This window comes from Rhamphochromis sp. 'chilingali' (genome assembly GCF_963969265.1).
Source record: "Rhamphochromis sp. 'chilingali' genome assembly, chromosome: 4".
Lineage (NCBI taxonomy): Eukaryota > Metazoa > Chordata > Actinopteri > Cichliformes > Cichlidae > Rhamphochromis > Rhamphochromis sp. 'chilingali'.
In genome coordinates, this window is record NC_137948.1 from 28,859,664 (window position 1) to 28,886,486 (window position 26,823).

Consider the following 26,823-nt stretch of genomic DNA (forward strand, 5'->3'; position numbering starts at 1 on the left):
TTCTCTCTCTTTCTTTAGTGAAAGCTTCATCCTCAAGAGGCGGACCTTGAGGCCGCCGGGATAACCCATCTGCATCGCGGTTGGCCTGCCCTGCTCTGTACTTGATGGTAAACTGGTAAGTAGAAAGAGCGGCTAACCAGCGATGACCAGCAGCATCTAACTTCGCAGATGTCAAGACGTATGTGAGGGGGTTGTTGTCAGTAAGCACAGTGAAACTTGACCCATAAAGGAAATCACTGAACTTTTCACAAACGGCCCACTTTAAGGCCAAGAATTCGAGTTTGTGCGTAGGGTAGTTTCTCTCGCTCTTGGAAAGACCTCGACTGGCATACGCGACAACTCTGAGCTTCCCCTCCTGCTCTTGATAGAGCGCTGCCCCCAATCCATCGCGACAAGCGTCAGTATGTACAACATATGGTAGTTGTGGATTCGCAAAAGCAAGGATGGGCGCAGACGTCAGTTTCTTGATCAGGGTTCTGAATGCACTCTCACACTCTGAAGTCCACTCCTCACCGAGCGGTGCATTAGGGCTCACAAGAGTCGTGAACCGTTCCCTCTTGTACACTTTGCCCCTTTTCTTTGGTGGATAGTAGCCTGCTGTCAGGCTATTAAGAGGTTTGGCTATCTGGGAATATCCTTCGACAAACCGCCGATAATACCCAGCGAAGCCTAAGAAACATTTAAGCTCTTTCCTATTTGAAGGACGAGGCCAGTCTCTCAAGGCGGATATCTTGTCAGGGTCAGTATGAACTCCTCGTGCATCCACGACATGACCAAGATACTTTACTGACGTCTTAAAGAAGTGACATTTCTCCGGAGAAAGCTTTAGACCGAAATCTTTAAGACGGTTCAGCACCTTCATGAGTCGTGCTTCATGTTCTTCCAATGTGTCTGAAAAGACAATCAAGTCGTCCAGAAACACCAATACCTCATTGAGATGCAAGTCACCGACACACCTTTCCATAAGGCGCTGAAAAGTGCTTGGTGCGTTCGTGACACCCTGAGGCATGCGATTGAATTCAAAGAAGCCGAGGGGACACGTGAAAGCGGTTTTAGGCTTGTCTTCTTCGGCCATCTCAACCTGGTAATAACCAGATTTAAGGTCCATGACGGAGAACCATTTAGCACCGCTAAGGGCAGCAAAGGTCTCCTCAATGTTCGGAAGAGCGTATGCATCTCTGATGGTTCGAGCATTTAGCTTCCTGTAGTCGATGCATAACCTGATAGAACCATTCTTTTTCCGGACCAAGACCACTGGGGATGCAAAAGGGCTCTGTGACTCTTTAATGATTCCTGCATCAAGCAGTTCTTTAAGATGCTCCTTGACTGCCTCCCTGTCACTGGGATGAATAGGCCTTGGCCTCTCCTTAAAAGGAGTCTCATCATGTAGCCTGATGTGATGTTTCACTGCAGTGGTGTGACCATATGACAGGTCATCCACAGCAAAGACTTCTGGAATAGATCTAAGCTTGGTGATGATACGATCTTTCCATTGTTCAGATATTGGTGAATCATCAAGATTGAACTCGAGGTTGTCACTGTCAGGCTTATTGTGATGAGAGTCACCTTTCACTGGTCCAAGTGATGTGACCTGCTGAGCTGCACATATTTGAGCAATGATGCATTTTGGCTGCAGCGTAACATCATGGTCACTAAGATTGCGCAGGACGACCGGGACCTTGCAGCTAGACTTAAATGGAATGTCCATCAGAGCAGCTTCAAGGAACACGCCACCTGGCAACCTGTGATGTTCATTGGGTTCAAGCACAAATGTGGTCTGACTGTTCCTTTTCAACCTGACATCACCTGTGATGCAGCACTTTTGTTTTGCAGGGATGGTGATGGGGTTTCCACCATGTAACCTGACAGGATGAGCATGGTTGTTGAGGTCATGGATCTGGGCAATATGCTGGAAGATCACTGCAAAATCTCTAGAGAAGAGTCTGCAAACAACCTCTGGACCATCCTGTTCAAGTACTTGTTCATAAAGTCGTAATAACACATTGGTACCAATCAACAGGGGGGTCCTGCTGTTGAACTGACACTCTGGCACCACAAGTGCTAACACGACTAGCTCCTCTTTCCTGCCAGGAACAGACAGCGGGAAAGTGACACGCGCTTCTATGTAACCAAGATAGGGGACCTGCTGTCCACCTGCTCCTTCGATTTCAAGAAGGGCATGAATTGGATGTATAGGTAAGTGAGACAGATGGTTCTTATGGAAACACTCGGACACTGTTGTAACTTGTGAGCCGGTGTCCATTATGGACTCACACTGTACACCCTCAAGAAAGACAGAAGCCGCACAACGAGGACCTACAAGCCCTGCAGGTATAGATCGCTCTGTGCAACGGTAGGTTTCAGTCATTGTGTGGGTTATGACTTTCTTCTGTGTTCCAGCACCATCAACTGATCTGTTGGGACAGGGGTTATCATCAACTGCAGCTCCTGGACGTCCCACAACAGGAGCTGCTACTAGTTTAAAGTGAATGGGGAAGCAGCCTGCTGAGCTAAAAACTTATCCTGCCTCTCCCGGAGTTCTGCATTTTTCTTGCGAACCAGTGCGGGGTTGGGTTCATTGGAGCAGTGAGCAGCAATGTGGTTGTCTTCCCCACACTTAAAACAAAACCACGGCCTCGGCATTCCAGGCACCTTAAGGCCCCTCTTCATGTTACTACTACTGATTGCAAAGCAGTCGGTCTTTTCAGTACTCTCTCTCTGATTTTGTGCTAGTTTTTCAACTTGCTTTGTCAGTTCAGCTATCTTGTTCTCAATATCAGAGGTTTCATCTCGCTTTGCTTTTACCACTAGGGGAGGATTACTATCATGAGTGAGGCTCGGTGGCTTTTTGTTTAGTTTTTCCAACTGTTTAGTTAGCTCATTTACTTTCTTTTCAAGCTTTGATGTCTCATTCGGCTTTGAGTTAGGCAGTGGGACAGGCTCACAGTCATAAGAGGGCATATCAAAAACATGGTGGGCATACATGTTAGCTTTCGAAGCACCTAAATGCTTTTTCATCCTATCTAGCTTTGTGGAACGGCGGTCTTCCTCAGTCCTCAGCATGAGGAGGAATTCAGGAAATGTTGGTGGATTTCCCTTTTTGCACTCTAACTGTAAGCCGATGATGATGCTCTGATCCCAACAGCCCCTACAAAACTGTCTGAGCAAATGATCATTGGAATTTCCAGCTGAGGCTCCCCCTCTAGAAATTGCTCTTGTGAGGAGGCTATGGAGCCTGTTCAAGTATGTTGATGGCTTCTCTCCACTATCTTGGTTAGAGCCGAGAAATGCCGCAAACAACTCCTCTCCATCCTCCACAACACCAAAAGCAGAATCAAGTTGAGTGATGTAGACACTTGGTGGTGAAGAGATGCCAAGAGGCTTCACAACATCAGCTGCTGGACTCAGCAAGCTCTCAAGAATCCTTCTCACCTTGTGAGCATCATTCAAGGAAGGATCGTTAAGGAGAAGATCAACTTGGGTGTGCCATGTTTCGTAGTCCACCTCACCGTTTGGCCTTGGCATCCGCCCAGAGAAGGTGCGCAACCTTATTTGTGGGGATGGTGAAGTGGTGGACTCACTTCGGATGACATGCTCCACAATCACTCTCTGGATCTGGGGGGGGTTAAAAACATCCTCACTGATGTGGACTGGGCTTGTTGGTAAACTAGCAGATGCACTATAAACATGTGTGGGCTCTGCAGGCTCATTTTGATCATTATTAGGTGTGTTAGCATTTTGAGCTGCATAGGGCTGTGTAGCATTACTGTGTACGTCATGTGATGTGCCCTGGTTCCCATGCAGTTCCTCCTGAAGCACATTCAAGAAACCTTTCCTGCCACTGCCTGCGACAGACTTTAGTTCGTCCAGGTATCTGCAAGCTATCTCCCTCCCCACCACTTCCTGACAAACATCTCTAATGGTCCTCGCAAACCACATCACAGCTGGGTCCTTTGGACTTGGTACGGTACCCAAAGTAATGGGGTCGATTCTAGAGATAGACCTGTCAGATGCATACTGGACCAGGGCTCTACCCTCTGGTTGTCCTGATTCGTCAGGGATCCTCACTAATTTAGAAATATCTCCATTAACTTTGAACACAGCAGTTATTTCCTCATCTGTGTATTCTGGTCCTATACCTGTTACATACAGGGAGTTTTGACCATTAACCTCAAAACGATTGCAAATATCCATACCTGACTCAGTGGAACAAATCTCAAAAATCTCAAACGTGCGTAGTGTGGGGTGGAAGATCAGAAAGCTACTATTAACCAATCTCCTGGCTGGCTCGCCACTTTTTATGTAACCTGGACGTGTGTCCCTCTATCTATAAAGAGATGATCTATACTGCTCGCCCAAGTGCAATGTCTACAATATCCGAATCTAGGTCTGGGAAGGAGATTGGCGGTAGCAACTCTGTAAGAGCAATGAGACTTCCAACCCACATAACACGCACGACCACAGGCTTGTGAAACAAAGTTTGCTTTATATATTTCCTTTTGGATCAGTTCCCTTTGCTCATCCTCAATGTAGGGATACCTTCAAATGCAGTAACCATCTCAAATGCATCACAAAAATAATTGAAACAATCAAAATAGATGTAAGACAAGAAACACAATATTTCAACACCCCAAAGAAAAGGAAAAAGAAAAGAAAATAGCATGTGAGTGTCCAGTTCCTTATGGTGTCAGTTTATTCAGTTACCCACTGTCTTGGGTTAAGAACTGAAAATGACCTGAATCTCAGGCGGAGAAAAAGTAGCAAAGAAAATGATAAGGTATCTCTCAGGTGGGCTTCCTTTTGTTTTTTTCCCTACCGCCCTCCTGGTACGGCAGGCATCAACGTGTCGGCGTCCTGACACAGAGAAGGCCTCCACAGCAGCAACAGTGTCTTAGACCCACGATACCAGCTCCTCACTTGGCACCCATGGAACTGTACCTCAAAAAAAAAACCAGTCTGCACACAAATATGCAGAATGTTAGATGTCCACATTCCTTAAATGTCCTTGTTCCTAATGTCCTTGGTTCTTTTGAAATATTAAAATAAATTTGCATCTTGTGACACATTAAAAGTAAATACACCGGTATTACTGTGCATCACCCGCAGTTACAGTAACAGCACAGCTATTGCACGTGAACTGCGCATAACCACTTAGCTGGCCGTGGCTGAACTAGCAGACCCAAGAAAGTAAAAACATTAGACACTCATAATAAACAAAACTGTCACAACATTGCAATACTATGAAAACACATCTTAAACATCATTAAACACATTTACTACTATTCTGACTGGTTAGTTATTTTTTCCAGTGCATTGAACTGCAATAGCGGTGCTAAGTGAGCTAGGCTAACTCACCAGAATAGTTCAAAAAGTTCAAAGAAATACTCCGACTCCTTTCAGGTAGGTACCCGTCTGTGGTTCACCGCTAACGACAGCTCTCTCACAAATGTTAATTAAACCTCTTTCCTCTCTTTCAACTGGAAAAAACCGTGCTCCGCGGCAGCATGGAGTTTTTCCTTGCCGTCCTTTTTCCTCTACACCACACCTTCACGTGCACGGAGCCGCAGATGGTGCCTTCAGGGCAAGCCCGGAAATTAAACTATCAGACAAGGACTACGATGCATTCAAAGAACCCTGTACTTCTGATTGCTGTAAATCTTACCAGGGTTACAGTAGCAAAACCAAGGAAATGATAATTAAACTCAACAAACTTCTTTCTTAGGGTTAGGACCATTTGCTTGATCAAAATAAATCAAACAAATGGCAGAAAATGAAAAACATGACTAATGAGCCTTAACGTGCATTCTGAACACTTCTGAGTTATACACAACTGATTAGGAGCATTTGTTTAGAGAAGACAGAGTCTAAAGTGAAACAATACTTTTTATCTATTAAAGGTAGTGGCTTTTCATCTCTGGAAAAGTCCAGTTAAAACCTGAATTTTTACTAACTAGTAAGTGCGTATATTGACAAAATTTGACAAAGATTTTGACTCTTTATGCAAATTAATAATGACAAATATTTAATATTTGTTCATTTAATCCAAATCATTTAGTCTTATGTATGTAGCAGCGAACCCAAGCAGGATGTGTGTCCCTGTGAGTGTAGCAGGCCTGTGCACTGATGGATGTATTGTAGTATATTGTGAAAAACTGCTTGTGTGTTGTTCCATAGAGGTATTACTTTATTCGAATTGATAAGGAAACTACAGCCTACGTTCAAGTCGGTGGGGACAGAGTGTTTCTTCCTGAAAAGATTAATTCTTGGGTTGAATATCACTTTTTTTTAAATGACTTATATGCGCCCACACAGATGTTTTCATTTAGGCTGATTAAACCACTGCTCATGCAAAGCTACAAGTCAACAGAGCGTCATACCACACACTATGCACTATATTCTCTGGGCTGCACTTTGTTTCTGCAGGCACTAACCACAAGGGTGTTTCCAGGATTTTCTAAATGGAGTGGCACAGGGTTGACCAAAAATAAGGCAGCGGGTGTCTGCAGGAAATCACAATATCTGATCAGAAAATAATGTAGTAGAAAATTGGTATAGAAAACACAGGGTGCAATGCTTAGATTGAGTGACTGGCTCGGGTATACAGCAGATCAGGGGTGTCCAACTCCAGGCGTCAAGGGCTGGTGTCCTGCAGGTTTTAGATGTGTCCTTGATCAAGCACAGCTGATTTAAATGGGTAAATGACCTCCTCAACATGTCTCTAAATTCTCCAGAGGCCTGGTAATGAACTAATCGTTTGACTCAGGTGTGTTGACACAGGGTGATATCTAAAACCTGCAGGACACCGGCCCTCGAGGCCTGGAGTTGGACACCCCTGCAGTAGATGTATTAAAAAAATTTGTATTGTATTGAAAAACTAGTTTGTGAAGTGGATAAATGAGCATTTGGATCCTTAATTTAACTAAAAGTCATAATCCTACTTATGAAATATAGTGAAAGTATCAAACGTAAGAGTACTGTGACACTTTTGTAATCATGTATATTATATTATTGTATTGTGATTATTGACTCATTAATGTTCATATCACTTTAAAATTATCACTAGAGATGTTTTAATTACTTAGATAATACTAGTTAAATCAAACAAAAAAATACACAGTAATATATTAGTTTAAATCTGCAGAGTAAGAAACTACAGCTTTAAAATCTACTTTATCTTTTATTTCATTATATTTTATCTTGTAAAGCACTCTGAATCAATGTGATGTTTGAAAGGTGCTATATAAACCTACTTGCCTTGCCTATTTGTGGAGTACAATACAAGGTGTTTTCACTATAGTAGTAATAATAACGGTAATGGTTAATCCACCAGTATGAAATCATATTTGTAATGCTAATTCTTGTTGTTATCCATGATTTCGTTTGTTTTACAAAAAATCTGAAAAAAAACAGCAACGCCGTTGTAATAAGATGCCAAATTACAGTCATTTACTTGCATTCCTTGACAGAAAAATTGGTGGTGTGCACTGGAAAACACAAGTAGATCAGTCTACATCTTTAAGTTGAAGCTGTTAAAAAAAGTGTGGAAAAAAGCTGTGGGATAAAAAGCATTCCTGTGATAGTAACTACATCACTACCACTTGAAATTTTTGAAGCTCTTTGTAGTTTCATTGCCTTGGTCCTAAAGGGACTGTGACTGAAGGAGAGTCCTAAAAATAGAACTGAATGCTGCACACTCAAATACCTGTAATAGCATGGGGTGTGGTGGTACTAACAAGCATAGTAATGATGTAGGTAATACCAGATGCAATAAAACCATGAATGCACGGTTCAAAGGAGGGTCTCATCAGGTTAATAATGAAATACACATGTATGTGGGTGGATGATGCACTTTTATTAATAAAACTGCAGCTCTTAAGTGCTGTTAGCTCGAGTCACTGCCCCCTAACACTCCTAACACTATCTGGAATAAATCACGTCAGACTATCTTCACTTATTTTCTATTAAGCAATAAGAATATCACAAAATCGATAAAGTGATAAAAAGTGTGACTAAAGCTGCATTGAAATGAGGTTCAGGTTTTTAAACATACACTAATTCTGTGACTCGATGCTACTTGGGCAGCTTGTTTCAAAGCCTTTCAACACCTTTAGTTTAAAGCACCCTGAGGATCTGAGGCTGCACGCTGGCTCAAAGAGAATTAAAAATATAGCTTAGGGCCATGTAATCATATTTTAAATGCAAGCGCTATCATCTTGAAATCGGTGCCGAACAGGTAACCAGTGAAAATGAAAAGATGCCCGTATTTCATCTTTGTTATTCTTAAGGACCTAGCGGGTTCATTTGGCAACATGATAGAGAAATGTTGCTGATGCCACTAAAGCACAGGACGGCAGTATGCAAATAAGAAAATAAGGAAGACACACACAAGAAGGATTTGCTTAAAAACAGCTACCTTCATGTCATCAAAGTCATATGCTCTGGACCCATCTGTCATATCAGCACAATAAAGACTAAAATGTGCTTCAGTGTACGCCACTTATTTTTTAATCTATGACTTTATTACAAGATCATTGTCTTTTAAACAACTAACCGAATCCATTTTGTTCAGCAAAGTTGTTTTTTTGTGTGTTTTTTTTAAAGTTCCCCACAAGTCAGCATTTCCTTCACCATTTTTCCTACCAATTGGTTCTCTAAAAACCTCCAGCACATTCTTATGTTCCAACTCAGCAGGATAAGCTATAAAACTGCAGTTCATTTGTCTCCTCCGCAGATGGAGTATGTAGATGGCTACTGCCTCTTTCTGTGCTTTAGTGCTGTGGGCTGTGCTGTGGTATATGGTCGTGCTACTCAGCCTTCTTCTTCTCTGCACAGTTAGCCAGCTCTCAGCTGGCAAACTCCCCTTCAACTTTATTTTCCCCACACAGGAAAGAGGCATATGCCAAATGGACCATACACGGCGTGCTTGTGTGTGGGCGTGTGTGTGTGTATGTGTGTGTCCTTGATAAATGTTCTAGTCACTAAAAAGCTATTGAGATGTCTAGTTTGAAAGTTTATGTTTCAAACTATGATTTGTGATGAAATGGTGAAATAGTGAACAATAGACACCGGTGCAAACTCTTAAACAGTGTAACCATCTCCGTCACTGTCATGAGCAGATGTTCTAATGCCCCTGTGCAGAAGGCGCTGGGACTTTTGTCAGTTTAACTCCAGCACCGGGGCTGTTTGTGATAATCGCTGATAACGAGAATGTGCCATGAATTGTATCACCATCACATTTAAGCTTCGGTGCACCAGAAAACCTGCCTAGACTCTGAGCTCATGCATTTCGCACTGCCAGTTACTGTTCAGGGATGAAAATACTGATAATTTGCTTCACTATTTTGGTACAAATTGGAAATTTCCTGGAAAAGTAGCCCAGAGAGCCAGTCATTCATGCAGTTATGGTTTCATGCTGACTCAGTGAACTACTGCCAAAGAGCAAGAGGGCATAAAAAACAAGAAAAGAAAAAGGTTTTGCCCGCGCACGTCACTCCAATTCTGTAGATGACTCGCCCTGCAGCCACGATTGAATCCACCTAAGGCACGTAGCTCATGCTGGCTGTCTGACTGCTTTGGCTTGTTAACTTGGGTGCAAAAATTAAAAGCAAGAGGTTCTGTGAGCATCACAAACAGAGGGCACAGGGGGGTCATAGCCTGTTGTTCTTTTTTTTTATCCAGGACTGTAATACGGAGTTTGGAGGTGAACTTCACAAAGTAAATTCTACTAAGCTACCTTTACCTTTCTGTTGAGGTTTGACTTGTGTGTATGTGTGTGTGTGTCTGTGTGCACATTGTCTTTAGTTTTAATGAGCAAATGTTTGCAGACTTTTATCTGTGCACAGCCTCACACGGCGACTAGCTTGTCTGCAGAGTCCCGTTCCAACCGACAGAGTTTAGCAAACTTGTTTTTTAGTCTACACGGTTGATGTCAGGCTCGTTTTAATAAAGTTCAGGATGGATCGCGATGGCAGGTAGTAAACACGACTCAGCTACTGGCCTGAGAAGCGTGCCTGGACATGGAAGTAAGAAAATAAAGAGAACGGGTGCCTTAAACTGAACCTCAGTATCTGCTCCTTTTGAAATGTGTTTTCCAGTCCACTGCACTGGAATGTTCTCTGGACAGGGTGTTTTAGGTGACTTGTACTGTGCTATTATAGGATGTGTTCGAGCACATGTCCTCCTTTTTCAAGCGGGCAGGCTTGATCACAGTCTGGCGAAACTGTGGCACGAGACAGGCATCGTGAAAAAAGCCAAATAAGGCAAACCGAATCATACAATAGAAACACTGAAAAGTCAGATTGTGAGCAAAAAGAAAAAGAGCAGTGGCACAAAATGTGAGGAGCAGGCCGAAGCGCTCTCGCAGCACAGAATGTTAAGCACGATGTGTGCACACGCCAGGGAGGAAAGGGGGAGGGGTGGGGGGGAAACCATGCTCCGGCACAGTACAAGCCAACCGCTTCGAGCATGTCTGCGACCATACTAAACTATCGTTTTCTGTTGCCGAAGCCAAACGCTGACCTTTTAATAACACCACTCAGTTTGCAGTGGCACAGACCTCCCTGGAGAGGGATATTTACATTTTTATACCCGCGTGTCACATTTAGAGATGGATGTTTAGAGCCGCGTATTCACTGAATAAATCCTTCAGATGTCAACATACTCAAGGACAGGGATTCCCTGAAGTTATGAGCCATCCTTCTGAAGTGATGTTTACAGCTCTCTTGAGAAAAGCACCAGCTTTTTCCCTTTGCTCAATAGACTTGTAATTTAAACATAAAATCCAATCTGTACATTCTGAGGAGACATATTCATTATAGATGTGTTTGACTTTGAAAATATTTGCTTGGACTGGCAGCCGTTCAAAGGGACACTTTCAGCAAGCATCTTTGAGAGGCTGTCCTTTCTTTCAGGGATAGTTTTGCAGGTGATTCTAGATCAAGCTTAGCTCAACAAACTGAAACCATGTGACTTCCAGTATTAACCCTTATGCTGCTTCATTCAAAAAAATTATATTTATTTATATTAATGCCCAACATGTTGACTTTAAGTAATTTTCCATGTAAATTACTTGAAGCATTTGACTTTTACCTTAATGTTAGCGCCCATATTGAGTAATACATTAAGTAAAATGGCATATGAAAGCGTTTATGTTCTCAATACAACAATGTGACAATGATGCCAGAGCTCGCACTGCATGGATATATCTTAAAATCTCAAGAATCCAAAGACTTCAACCAAATCTGCTCTAATTAAATGATTAACGATAAAGGGTCGCAAAAATTATGACGAAACGTCCGAATTTTAATCAGAATCAGAATCAGAATCAGAATACTTTATTGATCCCTGGGGGAAATTATTTAAAGGAATTAAAAGGAATAGATTAGTCATCAGGAGACATAAGTACCTTCTTTGTTTGAGCTCTATATAACATTATTGTTCAATGGAACATTATATGACTTCACAATGACACAAAAAGATTATTATGCAACATTATTTCCATCTTTACAATGGTGACATTTTCACAAATGACCTATAAAAACAATGCAGATATATAACAGCAAAGAAACCTTTTTAGTGTGTGCATATGGAACTATTAGAGGACGTGCATAAGCAGTCTCCATCTTCTAGATCCATAATCTAATAGAAAACATACAGAAACAAACAGGGAAACACAAAAGCTGCTCAATGTGAACTGAAATAATGAGCAAAACAGAACTCGTTAATAGTTACTCTAAATGCTCCGTGAGATGTGTCTCGTGCCCTCCTGGGAAACAGAACCAGAGTTGCCTTAGATATATTATGCACAGAGCTGTTTGTTCCTGAGTCCTTGTACCTTTTCAGATCTCTGGGTGCTGATGAGCTCGGATATGTGCCTGCAGTCAGAACATAATCCAGGTCAAATAACGAGACAGATAAAATGAATCACTGCTCAGGACCGAAAGGTGTTGGGGCAACTTTGATGACTTTTTATTTTCCTTTCACTACGACCCGCGAGGGCCCCAGTTGTCAGGATTTTAAGGACATTTGATTGACTGCTGATTAGAAGTGTTTTTATTGCAGAGGGCCAACTTCCTGTTACCTTAAATATATATATTTTCCCATTATGGTTGCATTCTGCAAGGCCATCTAACTAAAGAATGTGTTTACAACCTCGCGGGTGAGACGATCTTTGTTTAATTGTCAGTTTTCATTTTATGTAACTCGTGATTTATATTCTATGCTGAAACTGTTTATCTACAGTCCTTGTTATTTCTTATTAAATTATTACTTGTCTGCTCTTGAAAACTAAGGAGCAGCTTGTTTTTAAGCCTGCAGAAATGACACCATTTGCAGTGTTACTGGTCAGCCCTTCGGTATGAACGCCACGTCTGACCTTGACGTCACTGAGCAGTCTTTTTGTTGAATCACTTTAGGCATTACAGCCTCCGTAATGTAAGGTGTTTTACCTTGGTGTGGACAGGCGATGATGACATTCACACGCTTTATTGCACCATAAACAACTTCTACTTATAACAAGTCTCAGCAGAGGATGCTATGGTCCAAATTAGAATATAAAAGAGCTCAAATAGGATCTCAAAAACTTAATTTAAGTGACTTTAATAAAAGTGGTCACATTCAGGTGAGACACAGAGAGCAGCCAAAGCCTGCTAAAAGATTTTCATAGCAACTGAAAACATGCCTGCACATCCAGCGATTGATTCAAAGGGTATATTTCTGCATTATGCTAAAAACTGATCAACCTATTTATTAAGACTGTCATGGTCCTGGGTCATTTTGACCCAGTGTTCTTAGTTTTTCTGTAGTTTTGTATTTTGTTTCTTATGTCCATTGGATTGTTTGGTTTGGTATTTGGATTCCCCCTGTGTCCATGTTTTTATTGTGGTGTTTGCTCTGGTACCGTGTTCCCATCCTATGTGTTCTGTGTTCTCCTCATCCCCTCGTATTCATCCTTCTTCTCTGCCTCTCTCTCTGCCTCTCTCTCTCCGTGCTCATCTCTGTGTACTGTGTTGTGTTTAAGGTCCACATCTTGGTGTCAGTATCGTCAGTTTCGTGTCCTCCCTGCTCGGCCATGAGTAATTGTCTTCAGCTGTGTTCCCCGTGTGTTCCCACTTCCCTCGTTACCTTCTGTGTATTTATGTCAGAGTGTCCCTTTGTTCTGTGTTGCGTCGTCCCTCTAGGTTGTGTGCAATTTCCGTGTCTTCCCAGCGCCTCAGCTTTTAGTTGCTCCCAGTATAGTTTTGTATGACTTCTTATGTTCCTGTTAATAAAGACCGGCCTTTGAGTTCATCCCCGTGTGTCTAGAGCCGTGCATTTGGGTCCTCTCTTGCCTTCACACAGCCGCCGCATGACAGAACGACGCAACCACGAAACGGACCCAGCAGGCTCCGCCCGTGAGGGAGATATTCTCCGTGTACAGAGTCTGGTGCAACGAATAACCCACGCCTCGGACTCACGGACAATTTCCGTCGGACTTAACGCCATAAAGGCAATAATCGAGGGAAACCCTTTCCTTCAGCAGCTCACCTGCTATGAAGGCTTTATCGACGAATTGAGCCGAGCTAAGGAGGCATTACAAGCCCGTGAGCTGGCAGACAATGTCCGTTCCCGGGATTCCACGCCACAGCGACTGCAGACGGAGATCTCCGCCCATCAGCCGCCGCAGCAGCAGCAAACTAAGCTCGCCGCGACGGTACCGCAGCAGCAGACGGGGCTCTCGGTGTCGCAACAGCAGCTGCTAAAACGAGAGGGTTTTTTGGCGCCGCTGCCGCAGAGCCCTTCTCCATCCCCTCTCAGCTCTGACCGTCGCTCTCCCGCTGCTCTCCTAGCAGCGATGTGGTCGGATGATGAAGAGGAGACCGTCACCCCCGCATCATCACCGGTTTCCCCCGTCACCTCCGTTCCCTCATTAAGGAGGAGACGCCGTCGCCGGTCCTCTCCTCAGTCGGATTCCGGGACTACTGGGCAGCCGGCTGGGGTGAGTGACAAAGACACTTTCTCTGTTCACTCTGAGGCTGGTTCTCACTACTCTGAATGCAGGAATGCAAACTCTGTGACTCTTGCCGTAGACGCTAAAGGCTCACGGTCTGTAAACGTTGAATCTGAACCCGAACTTCTTATGAACCATTGTACTGCCCGGAGGGTCAACTCAGAGACAGTTTCTCCTACGTTTGGACTCATATTCGAGAAAGATCATCCTTCGCTAGTGTTTCCTAGGTCTAAAAACTCGAAGTCAGCATTTCCTGAGTTAGAGACACCTGTTTCTGTGCCCTTTACCTGTGTGTCTGCTGAGGATGATTGTTTTGCAGTTAAGCTCACCCCTGGGGCTTTACTACCTGCCCCCTTAGATGGTAAAACAGTAAAATCCAAGACTGTAAATGTTCCTGTGATAGCTCGACCCCAGCTCGTTGCTTCTGAGCCATCACCCCCGGGGATTATCCATTATGACGTATGTACTGATTCAAATGTTCTTGAGTCAGGGGGCTCTACACCCACCACTGTTTACCCTAGGTTTACTGCTTCCGGCGATCCGGTGGTAAAAGACTTTGTTTCATCTGCCTCTCCGGTGCACAGACCTATGTTTACATCGGCTATTAACCCCTCCTCTGTCAGTATAAGTACGGTTAGCTCCGAAGAAAGAAGCTCTAAGACTGTTGGTGCATCAGCTGATCACATTTCTCTAGAGTCTGTACACACTGAAGGTGATGCATTAGTGCCTGTAAGCTACAGCTTTAGTACACTTAACGCTACGAATTCAGAGCGCTGTTCCTCATCCGCTCACTCAGGGCAGGGAATCGATCTCTTGCAGACTGTTCTTTCCAGGCCCGCCTCCCAGGCCCTTTGTGTTCTAGGGATAGCTGCGGCCCAGCACTCACCTGCACCTGTCTCAATTCCCCAGGTGAGGGGGGCTGGCGCCCAGCTGGTCCCTGTTCCGGTTTCCGGGTCAACTGAGGCTCTGCTGGTCCCTGCACCCGTATCGGCTCCTCGGGTGGGGACAGCAGCCGCCCAGTCCCTGCCGAAATCTGTGCCAACCGCTGAGGTGGGGCCCGCCAGGACCCAGCCAGTCTCTGCACCTGTACCTACTCCTCAGGTGGGAGCGACTGGTGTCCAGCAGGTGCCTGCACCTTTCAACTGCGTTGTAGGCCCAGGGGAACTGACACTGCCACCTGTCCTACATCCGCTCCCACACCCATCATTGCACTCAGCTGCACAGGATGCCCCTCAGTCAGTCATTCAACCCATAACCCTGCCATTAATACACTCTGTAGCTGAGCCACTAGCCGCCCGACCCGCAGCCACTTCAGCCACTCCTCCACCCGTCACACCTCCACTACAACCATCACTGCAGTCTCTAGCGCAGTCTCCTGCAGCTCTGCTTTCCCCAGTGCAGTCTCCAGTGTCCCCAGTGCAGCCTCCTTTAGCACAGTCACCCACTCAACCACCAGCACCACAACCGTCACTACCTCTAGTTCATTCCCCTGTGAAGTCATTAACTCCACCACCTACTCCACTCTCACCACCACCGTTACTACAGACATCAGTTCAGTCCCCTGTGCAGTCATTTACTTCTCCACCGTTAGCAGCTCAGGTCCCCGTGTGTCCAGCAGCTCAGGTCCCCGTGTGTCCAGCAGCTCAGGTCCCCGTGTGTCCAGCAGCTCAGCTCGCACCTGAACCTTTGGCCCAGTTCCCCGTAGCAGTGCAGTTTTCTAGCCAGCTTAACGTTAAGCCCGGGGTCCCAATTCTCTCTGGCTCTACATCGGCTCCTGCTGGAAGCTCGGATGAGCTCATCCAGCACTCCGCGGCTCCCGTGCCGCCATCTACCTCGTCCGCTGGGGGTTCCAGTGAGCCCAGCCAGCACCTCCTCGTCTCCGCTGGAGGGTCCGAGGGGCCCGTTCAGCCACCTGTCTCCGCTGGAGGGCCCGAGGAGCCTGTTCAGCCTTCTGCCTCTGCTACGCCTGGTCCAGCCTCAGCCTCTGCAGCTCCGCCTGGTCCAGCCTCGGCCTCTGCAGCTCCGCCTGGTCCAGCCTCAGCCTCTGCAACCTCGTCTGGTCCGGCCTCCGAGTCTTCGTCCTCGTCTGGTCCAGCCTCCGAGTCTTCGTCCTCGTCTGGTCCAGCCTCAGCCTGTGCTTCGCCTGGTCCGGCCCCCGCATCGCCACCGTCTGGTCCTGCCTCGTCTGGTCCTGCCTCGTCTGGTCCTGCCTCGTCTGGTCCTGTGCCCACCAGGCCATGGCCAGCACGCCTGAGACTGGAGGGCCGCCGCTGCCTTCCGCGCGGTCGGCCCCCTGAACTGCTCCGTCGTCTCCTTCGCCGCCGCCGCTGCCTTCCGCGCGGTCGGCCCCCTGAACTGCTCCGTCGTCGTCGTCCCCTTCGCCATCGCCGCTGCCTTCGGCACGGCCGGCCTCCGGACCGGCTCTGTCACCTGTGCCACCCGCCCGGTCGGCCCCCCGACCGTGTGACCCGTGAACTCTTGTGCCTGTGGTCTCTGGGTCGGCCCCCTGAACTTTGTTTGACCTTTGGTCTTGTGCTCCTGTGTTTTCTGTTGTTCGTTTTTGTTTTTTGTTCCGAGCCCTCCGTCCTGGGCCCCCGCCGCCCGCCCTGGGTCGTTTTCTGTTTGGTTTTTGTTTTCCTGTGTTTGGGCTGTCTGGAGCCAGCCCTTGAGGGGGGGGTACTGTCATGGTCCTGGGTCATTTTGACCCAGTGTTCTTAGTTTTTCTGTAGTTTTGTATTTTGTTTCTTATGTCCATTGGATTGTTTGGTTTGGTATTTGGATTCCCCCTGTGTCCATGTTTTTATTGTGGTGTTTGCTCTGGTACCGTGTTCCCATCCTATGTGTTCTGTGTTCTCCTCATCCCCTCGTATTCATCCTTCTTCTCTGCCTCTCTCTCTGCCTCTCTCTCTCCGTGCTCATCTCGGTGTACTGTGTTGTGTTTAAGGTCCACATCTTGGTGTCAGTATCGTCAGTTTCGTGTCCTCCCTGCTCGGCCATGAGTAATTGTCTTCAGCTGTGTTCCCCGTGTGTTCCCACTTCCCTCGTTACCTTCTGTGTATTTATGTCAGAGTGTCCCTTTGTTCTGTGTTGCGTCGTCCCTCTAGGTTGTGTGCAATTTCCGTGTCTTCCCAGCGCCTCAGCTTTTAGTTGCTCCCAGTATAGTTTTGTATGACTTCTTATGTTCCTGTTAATAAAGACCGGCCTTTGAGTTCATCCCCGTGTGTCTAGAGCCGTGCATTTGGGTCCTCTCTTGCCTTCACACAGCCGCCGCATGACAAAGACGTCTCATTATGTGTTTAATTTAATGATGATGGTCTTTATAGCTATGCTAATTAGACCAAGTCTCATCATGATTAAATATTCATTTCTTGGAAATGGTGCAATCAGTTCTTTCCAGAGTGAATGGCATGCATTAAAGTTTCACATCTAGCTCAGCTCAAGCTGTGGAATACCACCATACCTATTTTAGCCTTTTCTTAAGGGAATAGAATGAGTAGCTGTTTTGCTCCTGTGAGCAGCCATTAAGTGATTGAGCCTTGAGAAACAAAGAGAAAACAGATTGTGTCACACACTTTCTGCTGTGATCACACACACACACACACACACACACACACACACACACACACACACACACACACACACACACACACACACACACATTAAATTGCTAAAAGTTATATAGAGCGCACATAAAGCTACTTCTGGCTGCTCCTGGCACCACAACATGTAACTCCACATGTTTAAACTTTTGTGGGATGAAGCTGTGGGATCTATCGCTTGATCGGCAAACGTGTAAACCACTACACTTTTCAAACAGGGAAAAGAGCAAAAACTCACATGGCTCTGTGAGACAGAGCCTTAGTATTCTGTTTATATTAAGGCTAGTTCACTAGCAAGAACACTAGCCACGTTTACACTGTGTATCGATTAGTTAAACACACAGATCGAATCAGTACCTCACCTTACAGTAGTATGTAAGCTTGCGAACATTTCATTTCAAATTCAGTTAATGAATTAATTTCAACAATTTGGCAGGCAAACTGCTCTTTTGATTACATCATCCCTCAATGTGTGTGGGAGATAAAGTGAGAACACAAGGAGAAGGAGGCTAGCTGACATAAGAGAAATCCTTGGTTCCATAGCATCAGTCTTAAGTGATGTCAAACTGTGCCACGTGTAGAAATCTAGCATTTATACATCACACTGCTTGATGAAAGACTTCACTGTGGAGTACACTTGTGTTTCATCCCTTGAAGCTCCTCCAGAAGGCTTCTCTGTCCTCATCTCCTAAAAGCGCAGTTCAGGAAATGGGGGGGGAAAAGGAGCCATCGTTTGAAATGGGTACAGGAAAAAATAAGTTAGCATAATGAAATCCACCAAGTGAAACAAAGTGTTAGTCATTAATGATCCGATTTATTTATTTCTCAGCAGAAATAGCGTCTCGGGAGGACCAGAGTCACCAGTGCTGAAGGGATGGGAGAGGTAGCCAACCTGGATGTTTCCATTAAAGTGTCAAATAAAGCTTTGCAAAACTTGAATCAAGGCTTTTACTATTAACAAGGAAAAGTAGTTAAATGTTTTGCATTTAACTTCAGCCTTTCAGAACAGAATGTCCTGTTTGAAAAACATGCGATAGTCGTGCTTTATTCTTCTTCAGTAAACGTCCTTTTAATGTTCATTTCTTCTGCCTGTAACCTATTATCGTCACTTTTGAGAAGGCTTGGATGTTTTTGGTATGAACACTCGTGCTTGGGTGGATTTGTTTATATGTGTGGGTGCTTATGGAGCAATAGGTGGACAACTGCCGACTGCATTCAAAAGCGATTAAAATAGTTTGCTATTTGTCACGATCAAGGTTTTTCATTTGGACTTTCGTGCATACCTTTGCAAATATTCACAGGGATATTGATCTTTTCTGATCCTTTCTCAGCGGAAAATTGAATTCTACCAAACGTATTTATTTAGTTCCCGGTTACATCACACCTGGTTGGCCAAAGCCCCCTACAAATATCCCGAATGCTGAATTCATTCTCAAGTGCCTCTGTATTTGAACCATTATGTGAACCACAATACACTTCTTAAAAGGAGATTCTGTACTCCGCAATGGTTGGATAGTCAGGGCAGAAGCCAAATGGACATAGAGCCAAATTGTCTGTGGTGCTCTGGAAAGAGAAAAAGGTGGTATTGTTGTTCACTCTCGCCTCCCCCAGCAGGGAGGCTTTGGGTTTGTTCCTGGTAGATGCGCTTGATGCTGTGCTTTTCTCTTCACACCCAGCTATGGTCGAGAGCTTAAATACAAACAGGAGGTTTTGCAGGAAAGAAAAACATGGCCTCTCTCCATCTTTAGCCACGGGCATTCACATAACTAAACCTTTTAAATGGATTTCTATAACCACTTAGCTGTTCAAGAATTTTTACCAACTATGAATAAGATTTAATTGTTGTTGTTCTGCCAGCGCACGTTTTTGAAGGAGCTGTGTTCATCTTATAATAACACTTACATTAATATTAATGTTAAACTGTATTTGAAATTCTCTTATATTCTGCTTTGATTTCTTTTTTGTCTCAAGTACTTGATACTTTGTGGTATTGTAGGCACACAGTAGAGCTATGCTGGATTTTGCAGCACATTTGGCAACACAAGGCAATTTAATTCCAGTTCAGTTTATTTTGCTTTGCCCATATTGAGGCTTCTTAACCACTTAAATCCTCCTTGTAATTAAAATAGCTCAGACTGGATGCCCCCTTATCTGGAGGTCTTTCTGGTCTGGAATTATTATAGAGTCTTTACCTTATGATAGTGGTTTCCAACCCCCGGGCCACGGACCGGTACTGGTCTGTGAGTCGTTTGGTACCGGGCCGCGAGAGTTGAGGCTCAGGTGTGAAATTTATGGTTTTCAAGCATTTTATCGTTAACTCGGTTTCCCTGGGTCTATTCACGTGTTGTAGTTGTGTGTCTTATTTTGAAAGAAATATTTACGTGTTACTATAGCGACCAAAGAGCATTAAGGGGCAGAGAGGAGAATGTTGTTGCCACATTTCAGGAGGACACTGCTAATAAAGTTACACAATTACACAGTGAATTCACGTTCATTATTATATTTACAAAATACCACAGTTTTTGTCTTGGTCGTATCATTTTATTTTGTTGTATTTATGTTGTTTTTGTTATATTTAAACCTTAAAGGCTGTTCCGTGAAAATATTGTCTGACATTAAAACGGTCCGTGGCGCAAAAAAGGCTGGGTACCACTGCTTTATGATATAAAGCAACTTGAGGTGACTGCTGTTGTGATTTGGTGCTACATAAACAAAACTGAATTGAATTGAAAATGCCAGCTTACATGTTTGCAATGACAAAGAAAACATCCTAATATTGAACAAGTATAATGTTTGTCTTACCATCATCCTAGTTGGTGTTGGAAATCCTCGGTCACACAGTGTGGCTGCTGGCAGGTTGCTAGTTTTTTTTCCTTCTCTCTCATTTCTACTATGTTTAGTTTAGCTGTGTTTCACAGTTGGTTATTCCACATCACTTCCTGTTTTATTTTGGTACCATTTGTTGCCTATGCATTGTGTTTAATTTTACTTCCCTTGTCTTGTTATTCTGATTTAGCTTAGGTGTGTTTAGTTCCCCAGCTGTGTCTAATTTCCTGTTAGCCTGTTAGGGTGTGCGTCTGTATTAAAAGCTTCAGCTTCTTTTAGCTCTCTGTTGTGTTGTATTGTTTATTATCCACCATTCACTGTTGTTCTCACCCATGTGTTTTCACTGTCCTCATCCTTGCATGACACCATCAAAATAAAAGCTTCGCCTTACCTTTGAAACCAGCATGTTTCAAAAGGTGCAACTTTTACTTTGAAAGTGCAAAGTCTCCATTTCTGGCCACACAGTTCATGGTTTCACTACTGCTTAACAATTAATTGTTGAGCTTTTGTAGACAACTTATCATCTTCCATGTCCCCGTGGCACCAATTTCACTTAGCAACAGCTAGCAACTACTCTGCAATTCGAGTTAATCAAATGCTGTGGGAATACACATTTTTCCCTGGTAACTGGTGGGTAACAGGGGATCGCTGACCAGTCTCTAGGCTTGCATAACTGGGCCCCATCTCAAGCATGCCAATATTTTACAAACAGAGATAGAAATTAAAAATCTGTTCATTGTCATATAAATGACATTGTCAATGTAATTTATATTGATACAATAAGTACTGTAGCCACATCAGAAAGAAAGAAATTTTAGCAGGCTGATGGGAGGAAAAGGGAAAGAATAAAAATAAATTACTGCCCCTTACATCACTGCTAGTCTCTTTTTGTGCCTGCACCCCATAAATGTGTTAAAACTTGCTACTGAGCACATGAGATTACATTAGCTTATCAGGTATTTGATCACAAACCACAAGGCGAAATAAAATTTTGGGGACATGAACATTTAACTATGGTTCTTTGGCAATCCATCCAGTAGTTGAGACATTTCCTCCCAAACAGCAAAACCCACTCTGCTGGTGTTGCCAGAAACTGGGAGATCATCATGATAAAATGTCCATCCTTAAAGAATCACGAGTCTGTATAAAACTGATCATCAGGCTCACTAAAACTATTTTAATTCAAAAACTGTAAAATATATTCATATATGTTGTTCCATATAGACATCAAAGGGTGTTACAATCACATCCTGCACATCCCACACAAAACTGGAGAGGCAGGTCCGGCCGTGACAGTTCTTTAAGCAGTGATCCATGATAGGCATGTAATGGTTTGCAGGTTGAGAGAGAAAGGGGGACCTTCTGGGCGCTCTGTGACCTGAACACGTCTTTCTGATAAACCGTCATGGGGCACTGCTGAAAAATTCGACACAGGTGAGGGATGCTGGTGAGATGGTCTCGCTATTATCATCCATCACCAACAAGCTGTTTTGCAGTATGTATTTGTTTGACACCCATGAATTTATTCTCTGTGGATGAAAACATACACTAGTCTGTTCCACAGATATTGTGTTACAATCTCACTCGCTGTAATAACAATCATAAATGAGCCATTTCAGAAAATATAGTAAGCTTGTAGCCATATACTGTGTTCTTATAAAAACCAGCAATAACACTTGGAAATGTGTTGAGATCGAGTAAGATCAGAAAGTAATGAGCAGAAGGAAAGAAGAGGAAAAACAACCAAACTAAATGTACTCGTGTGACATTTAAACACAATTTGTGATTACATAATAAAACATAACAAGATCACCAAACTATGATGGTGTATTTCCAAAAGCACTTTAAACTGAAAGTCCCTCTGATACCAGACAGCCACCGTGAGCAGTTACTTTGCAGAAAATCTTAGGAGATATTATGTTGTAAATAACTCAAGAGAAGAAAAACTGGTTAAACCTGAAAATTTGCACACCTGAAGCAAAAATATCATCAAATGTCACAATGTCGCATCAAACAACAGTCTCTGTCTTTAAGGATGTTTTGCTTAAATTTTTCATGATGATTATTTGTGTATTAAAAAATGATTAACCATTAAAGACACACCTTTCTTTAGCTTTTTTGATTCAATATTTGCCTTGAAGCAGATGATGTATTTTACTCATCCCATAATGTTTTCCTAAATCGAACTAAACAGTTCTGGTTCCTCAAACTATTAAGACTAAAATGAAAAATATTGCTATTATCTCCTCATCCAGCAAGATACGTTTGTAGAGCGCTACCCTGAAAAATCACGATGAAATGTGGCACATACATAAAATACTTTAATACGTCCTCCACTAATGCAAACATTAGAATTTGGAATTCTGGGAGAAATTACAGTGGGATTGTTGCCACGTGCGGATTTGCAGTTACTCACTGTCGATGGGAGAAACAAGTTGTAGATAAATTGCTCGTTTGTGTAGAGCGAAAACACGTGTGCCTAATAAAGCGTCAGACATTGTCTAATACATGTGTGTTTCTGTTAATCAGACTGTAAGTTCATAATGAGAAAGAGAAAGAGAGCATGGTGAAAAAAGTGTGCCAAGCTGGATTAGATGATAAGAAACAGAGACTGTGGTTGAACTCACAACCTTCAGCTTCTGAAAGATTTAAGGAGCATGAATGAACCAAAGCCAAACAGCAACATATTAAAAACCCAAGCTTCCATGTCCCACATGAGCCAGTGGTCACTGTGCCACAGAGGGCGGCAGCTACACGATAGTGAGACACAGGCCAACCAATCCACAAATGATAGTTTCATTTAAATATCATTTGTGGATTAGTTGGCCTGTGGTTGGGAGTTGTGACGTGAGAAAACAGCCCTCTGTCATGTCTGTGAGAGAAGCACTGCACCATGAAATAGTTTGTTACTGTAGAGTGAACGAACATGTCAGTAACATTACTGTAGTCATTCCAGAATACAGCTCTATGCTGCTTGATCGTGAAAAGCATCCCATGCAGGAAGAAATGAGCAGAGACTTTAAACTACACCGCTGAAGCAAAGGTGAGGGACAACTGTCTCTCCATTCAAAGTCAGTGTCACGCTATCAACAGAACAAGTGGGATATTTCAGAAACTGTACAAAATTTCAAAAACACATTTCAAACATAGCGATTTTGATTTCCATGAATCGGACGCTCTCATGACTCAGCGAGTGACACAACTGACAGCCCCAGCCAATCGACAGCATGCAGTCTGGCAACGTCAAGTTTTAGTGCTCGCTCAGATCGCTTTGGAACCACGCCCGAGCAGGTACTATTTTAGCACCCAGTACCAGGTACTATGACCTAATGGAAAACCCTGAAAACAGTGTAGGACCCTCGTGAATCGATCCGAGCAGGTACTGGTAATGGAAACTGGCCTTAACATGTCAAAATGGCCCCTGACAATAACATACACTGGTCTAACTGATTTGCATTTAAGTCATTTTGTGCATTTTTTCCTCATGTATCTCCCACTTTGCTTTCAATTTAAGAAATGTTAGTGGTGGTGTTTTATGGCATACAAACAGAAAAAGGTGCAGATGAAAATCAGGCACAAAGGGTGAAATCTGTGTTCTGTGTTGTTCCCCAGAGCAGAACTGCTTATCTCATGCACCGAGTAACTAGTGTAAAACTAATGAGACATCAAGCTAAGTCACTTTGGCTATTTTTGCAAGGTCAGAGCAACAGAGCCAATACTGAGGGGGGCCATACCTAGACGTAAGTGCAGGGATTGAGGCTGCTCAAAAAGCAAACATAACTGCTACTCTTCACAGATTGATGAATCGCTGTCATCTATCCATCCATGTAATAATGGTGATTATAGTTATTCCGGTCTGGATGTTGCTGTGTGGCTGTCTGTTGACGTACAGCGATTTTGAGATGTACTTAAAAGCTATATATTATAATTATGGCCTTGTATTGCTGTGTATCCTAAGTAAGCTAATTAGCTTTAGGCCAAAAAAAAGCCGGGACATGCCCAGGGCATATTCCAGTGATGACGTGCATTACTTATGTTTCATAATGTCTCCTGTCCTTGTACATGGACACAAAAACAGCACTCCAAAGGTCTGCCAGCCAGGATAACATGATGAATATTACATGGCTTGTTTGGAGAAGCCTTTTAGGAGTTAATTGTTCCAGGAAAAACGAATATGTCTGCTTAAATCTGAGGCTTCCAATGTCTTTTAGGATATTCAGAGCACGCACAAGCCCTTTGCTATTGTATTAATAATTATCTTACTTCACAGAGTTCTTACTGTCTCAATTTGCTGTGCAACAATGTTGACTTACTATCTCTTAAACAAAGCAAACATTAATTTTACTCTGTAAAGCTGGGGACATGTATGCTGCGGCTGATAAGTAAGCATTAATAAACAATTTTTTTTGCTTTTTTTTAAGTAACTGTTGAAGCGTACGAGCCGGGGTAACTACTTTAAATGAAAATATGTAACTAACGAGGGCTGGTGTTCATGATTTTATGAAGTGACAGTTAATGTGGATCCAAGAGAGTCCAACAAACTTACATAAAACAAGCCAACAACAGAAAGCAACTGACACAGAAAATGGAACAAATTTTTAACAGTTCAGAAGATGGCCCACTTTAACTGCAATATTTCCTCCCCAGAAGGAACATTAGATTTGTTGATATTTTATTAAACCTGACACCTCTGCAGTATTGTTACAGAGATGTACTATTTCTCCATGAAGGGTTCTCTGGGTATCAAGCATAAAAACAAACTGGAGTTGATGTGAGTCATCTGTGTTAAGTGCAATACAAATTTCTCAGAAAATGACCCATATGGGTATAAAAGAGTGGGACTGCTGCACCATGTTGGCCTACTCTCACCTCCCCTACAGAGCTCCCACTCACCAGCACTACACTTTGGGGGTCATAACACACAGGTCTTGGTGTGAGATTAACAGATGCACTACATGTCAGGGTACCTACCACAATGGTGCTTACACGGAGATGATGTACAGCTTGCAATCACCAGTTTGTTTTAAATTATTCTCATTCTGTGAACATGGATAGTAAGGACAGCTTTAAATGCACAGATCTGACACTACTCTAAAGCTTTCATTACTTCTGCATTTTTCATGATTTCATCTTAAGAAATTAGAACAAATGCTTTTGCATCAGCCTGCTAGTAACAAATTGCCTAAAGATACAGTTTAAAATTTGATTTGCCAAGTTGCATAGGTTTTCTGAAGTTGTTTGTTATGTGTAGACACAGCACTGAAATGACAACATTTTTGGCTCCTGAGAAATAAAATATGAATAAACACATCTCAGTAGCCTTTGGCGACTGTATTTTCAAATACATAAGAGAATCATCGGTGTTAGTAATCACTACTTTTGTGTCCCGGGCAATAAAAATGGTGCTTATTTAATTATGTCTCTTATTCATAGTGGGAGGTTTTCTTACTATTAAACAGCCTTCTTGCAAATATAATACCTTTCATGTATTTAGATTTTATTTATAGGGAATTCTTGGGTGAATTTTGATAACCCCTCCACTGCAGAACGCAGCCAAAAATGCATTCTTTTTGCAGTCACCTCCAGGTTAATTACACATTGAGAAGAAGCCATCTCCCCTGACTGCCACTCTCTGTACATTCTCCTGCCAAAAGCAGCTGCAGGTGGGCCAACCAATGAACAGAAACAAATCCGGCCTTTGTAGGTTACATTAATTGCATCCCACTCGAACACAACATACAAACACCAGGTGCTGCAACCAGATGGATTTGTGAATGCCGTCTCACAACCCTGACTTCACACTAAAATTCAAAAGTGCCCTCAGTCATAATCATTTGCCACTCTCTTTTTATCATGATGAATTTTCGGTTGGCCGGACACCAAGCGATTATGCTATGGTGTGGCTACTGCAGAAACAAAGGCAATTACAGCCCTATTCGGAGCTGTGGCATGCATTTGCACTAATTTGATTTTCGCTAATTATGCTTTTATAAAAAAGTTTTGTGAAGTTGTACTGCGAAATGTTTTGTTCTTTTTTTTCTTTATCTGGAAATCTACTGAACCTTGTCTGCCTCCTGTGTGTTCGACCTCCGGGTCATGTCTCATTTTTGATGTGATGCCCCCCACACTCCCATGAGCACCTCTGCTGTAAATCTTGTGCTTGGGGGGGGAGGGGTCACCATACCAGAACAGGCAGGTCTGCGGGCAGTAAGAGAGGCGTGCATGAAAAGAACTCACCGTGGAAGGTTTCTATCACTACACTGTCAGCTCTTATCGTTTCTCCCTTTGATGAGAGGAGAGTGGGGGGAGATAATGTCTGAAGGTCAGCTTTCAGCAGAGAGCGGGAGCCTGATAAGGACTGAGAGTATACGAGGTAATAGGAACCCTCCAGTACTGACTGAAAACCAATAG

At 43.5% G+C, this 26,823-nt stretch overlaps 1 protein-coding gene across 1 annotated transcript; it reads right to left on the minus strand.

Annotated features, from left to right (window-relative positions):
- Positions 1 to 2,475: 2,475 nt before the first annotated feature.
- LOC308395011 (paraneoplastic antigen Ma3 homolog) lies at positions 2,476 to 5,658 on the minus strand (the record flags this gene model as incomplete). Its single annotated transcript, XM_080879665.1, has 2 exons — positions 5,356 to 5,658; positions 2,476 to 4,956 (listed from the first exon to the last, which is right to left on the minus strand). Exon 2 carries the CDS (start codon positions 4,192 to 4,194, stop codon positions 2,476 to 2,478), a length of 1,719 nt encoding a protein of 572 aa, XP_080735791.1. The 5' UTR covers positions 4,195 to 4,956; positions 5,356 to 5,658.
- Positions 5,659 to 26,823: the final 21,165 nt, after the last annotated feature.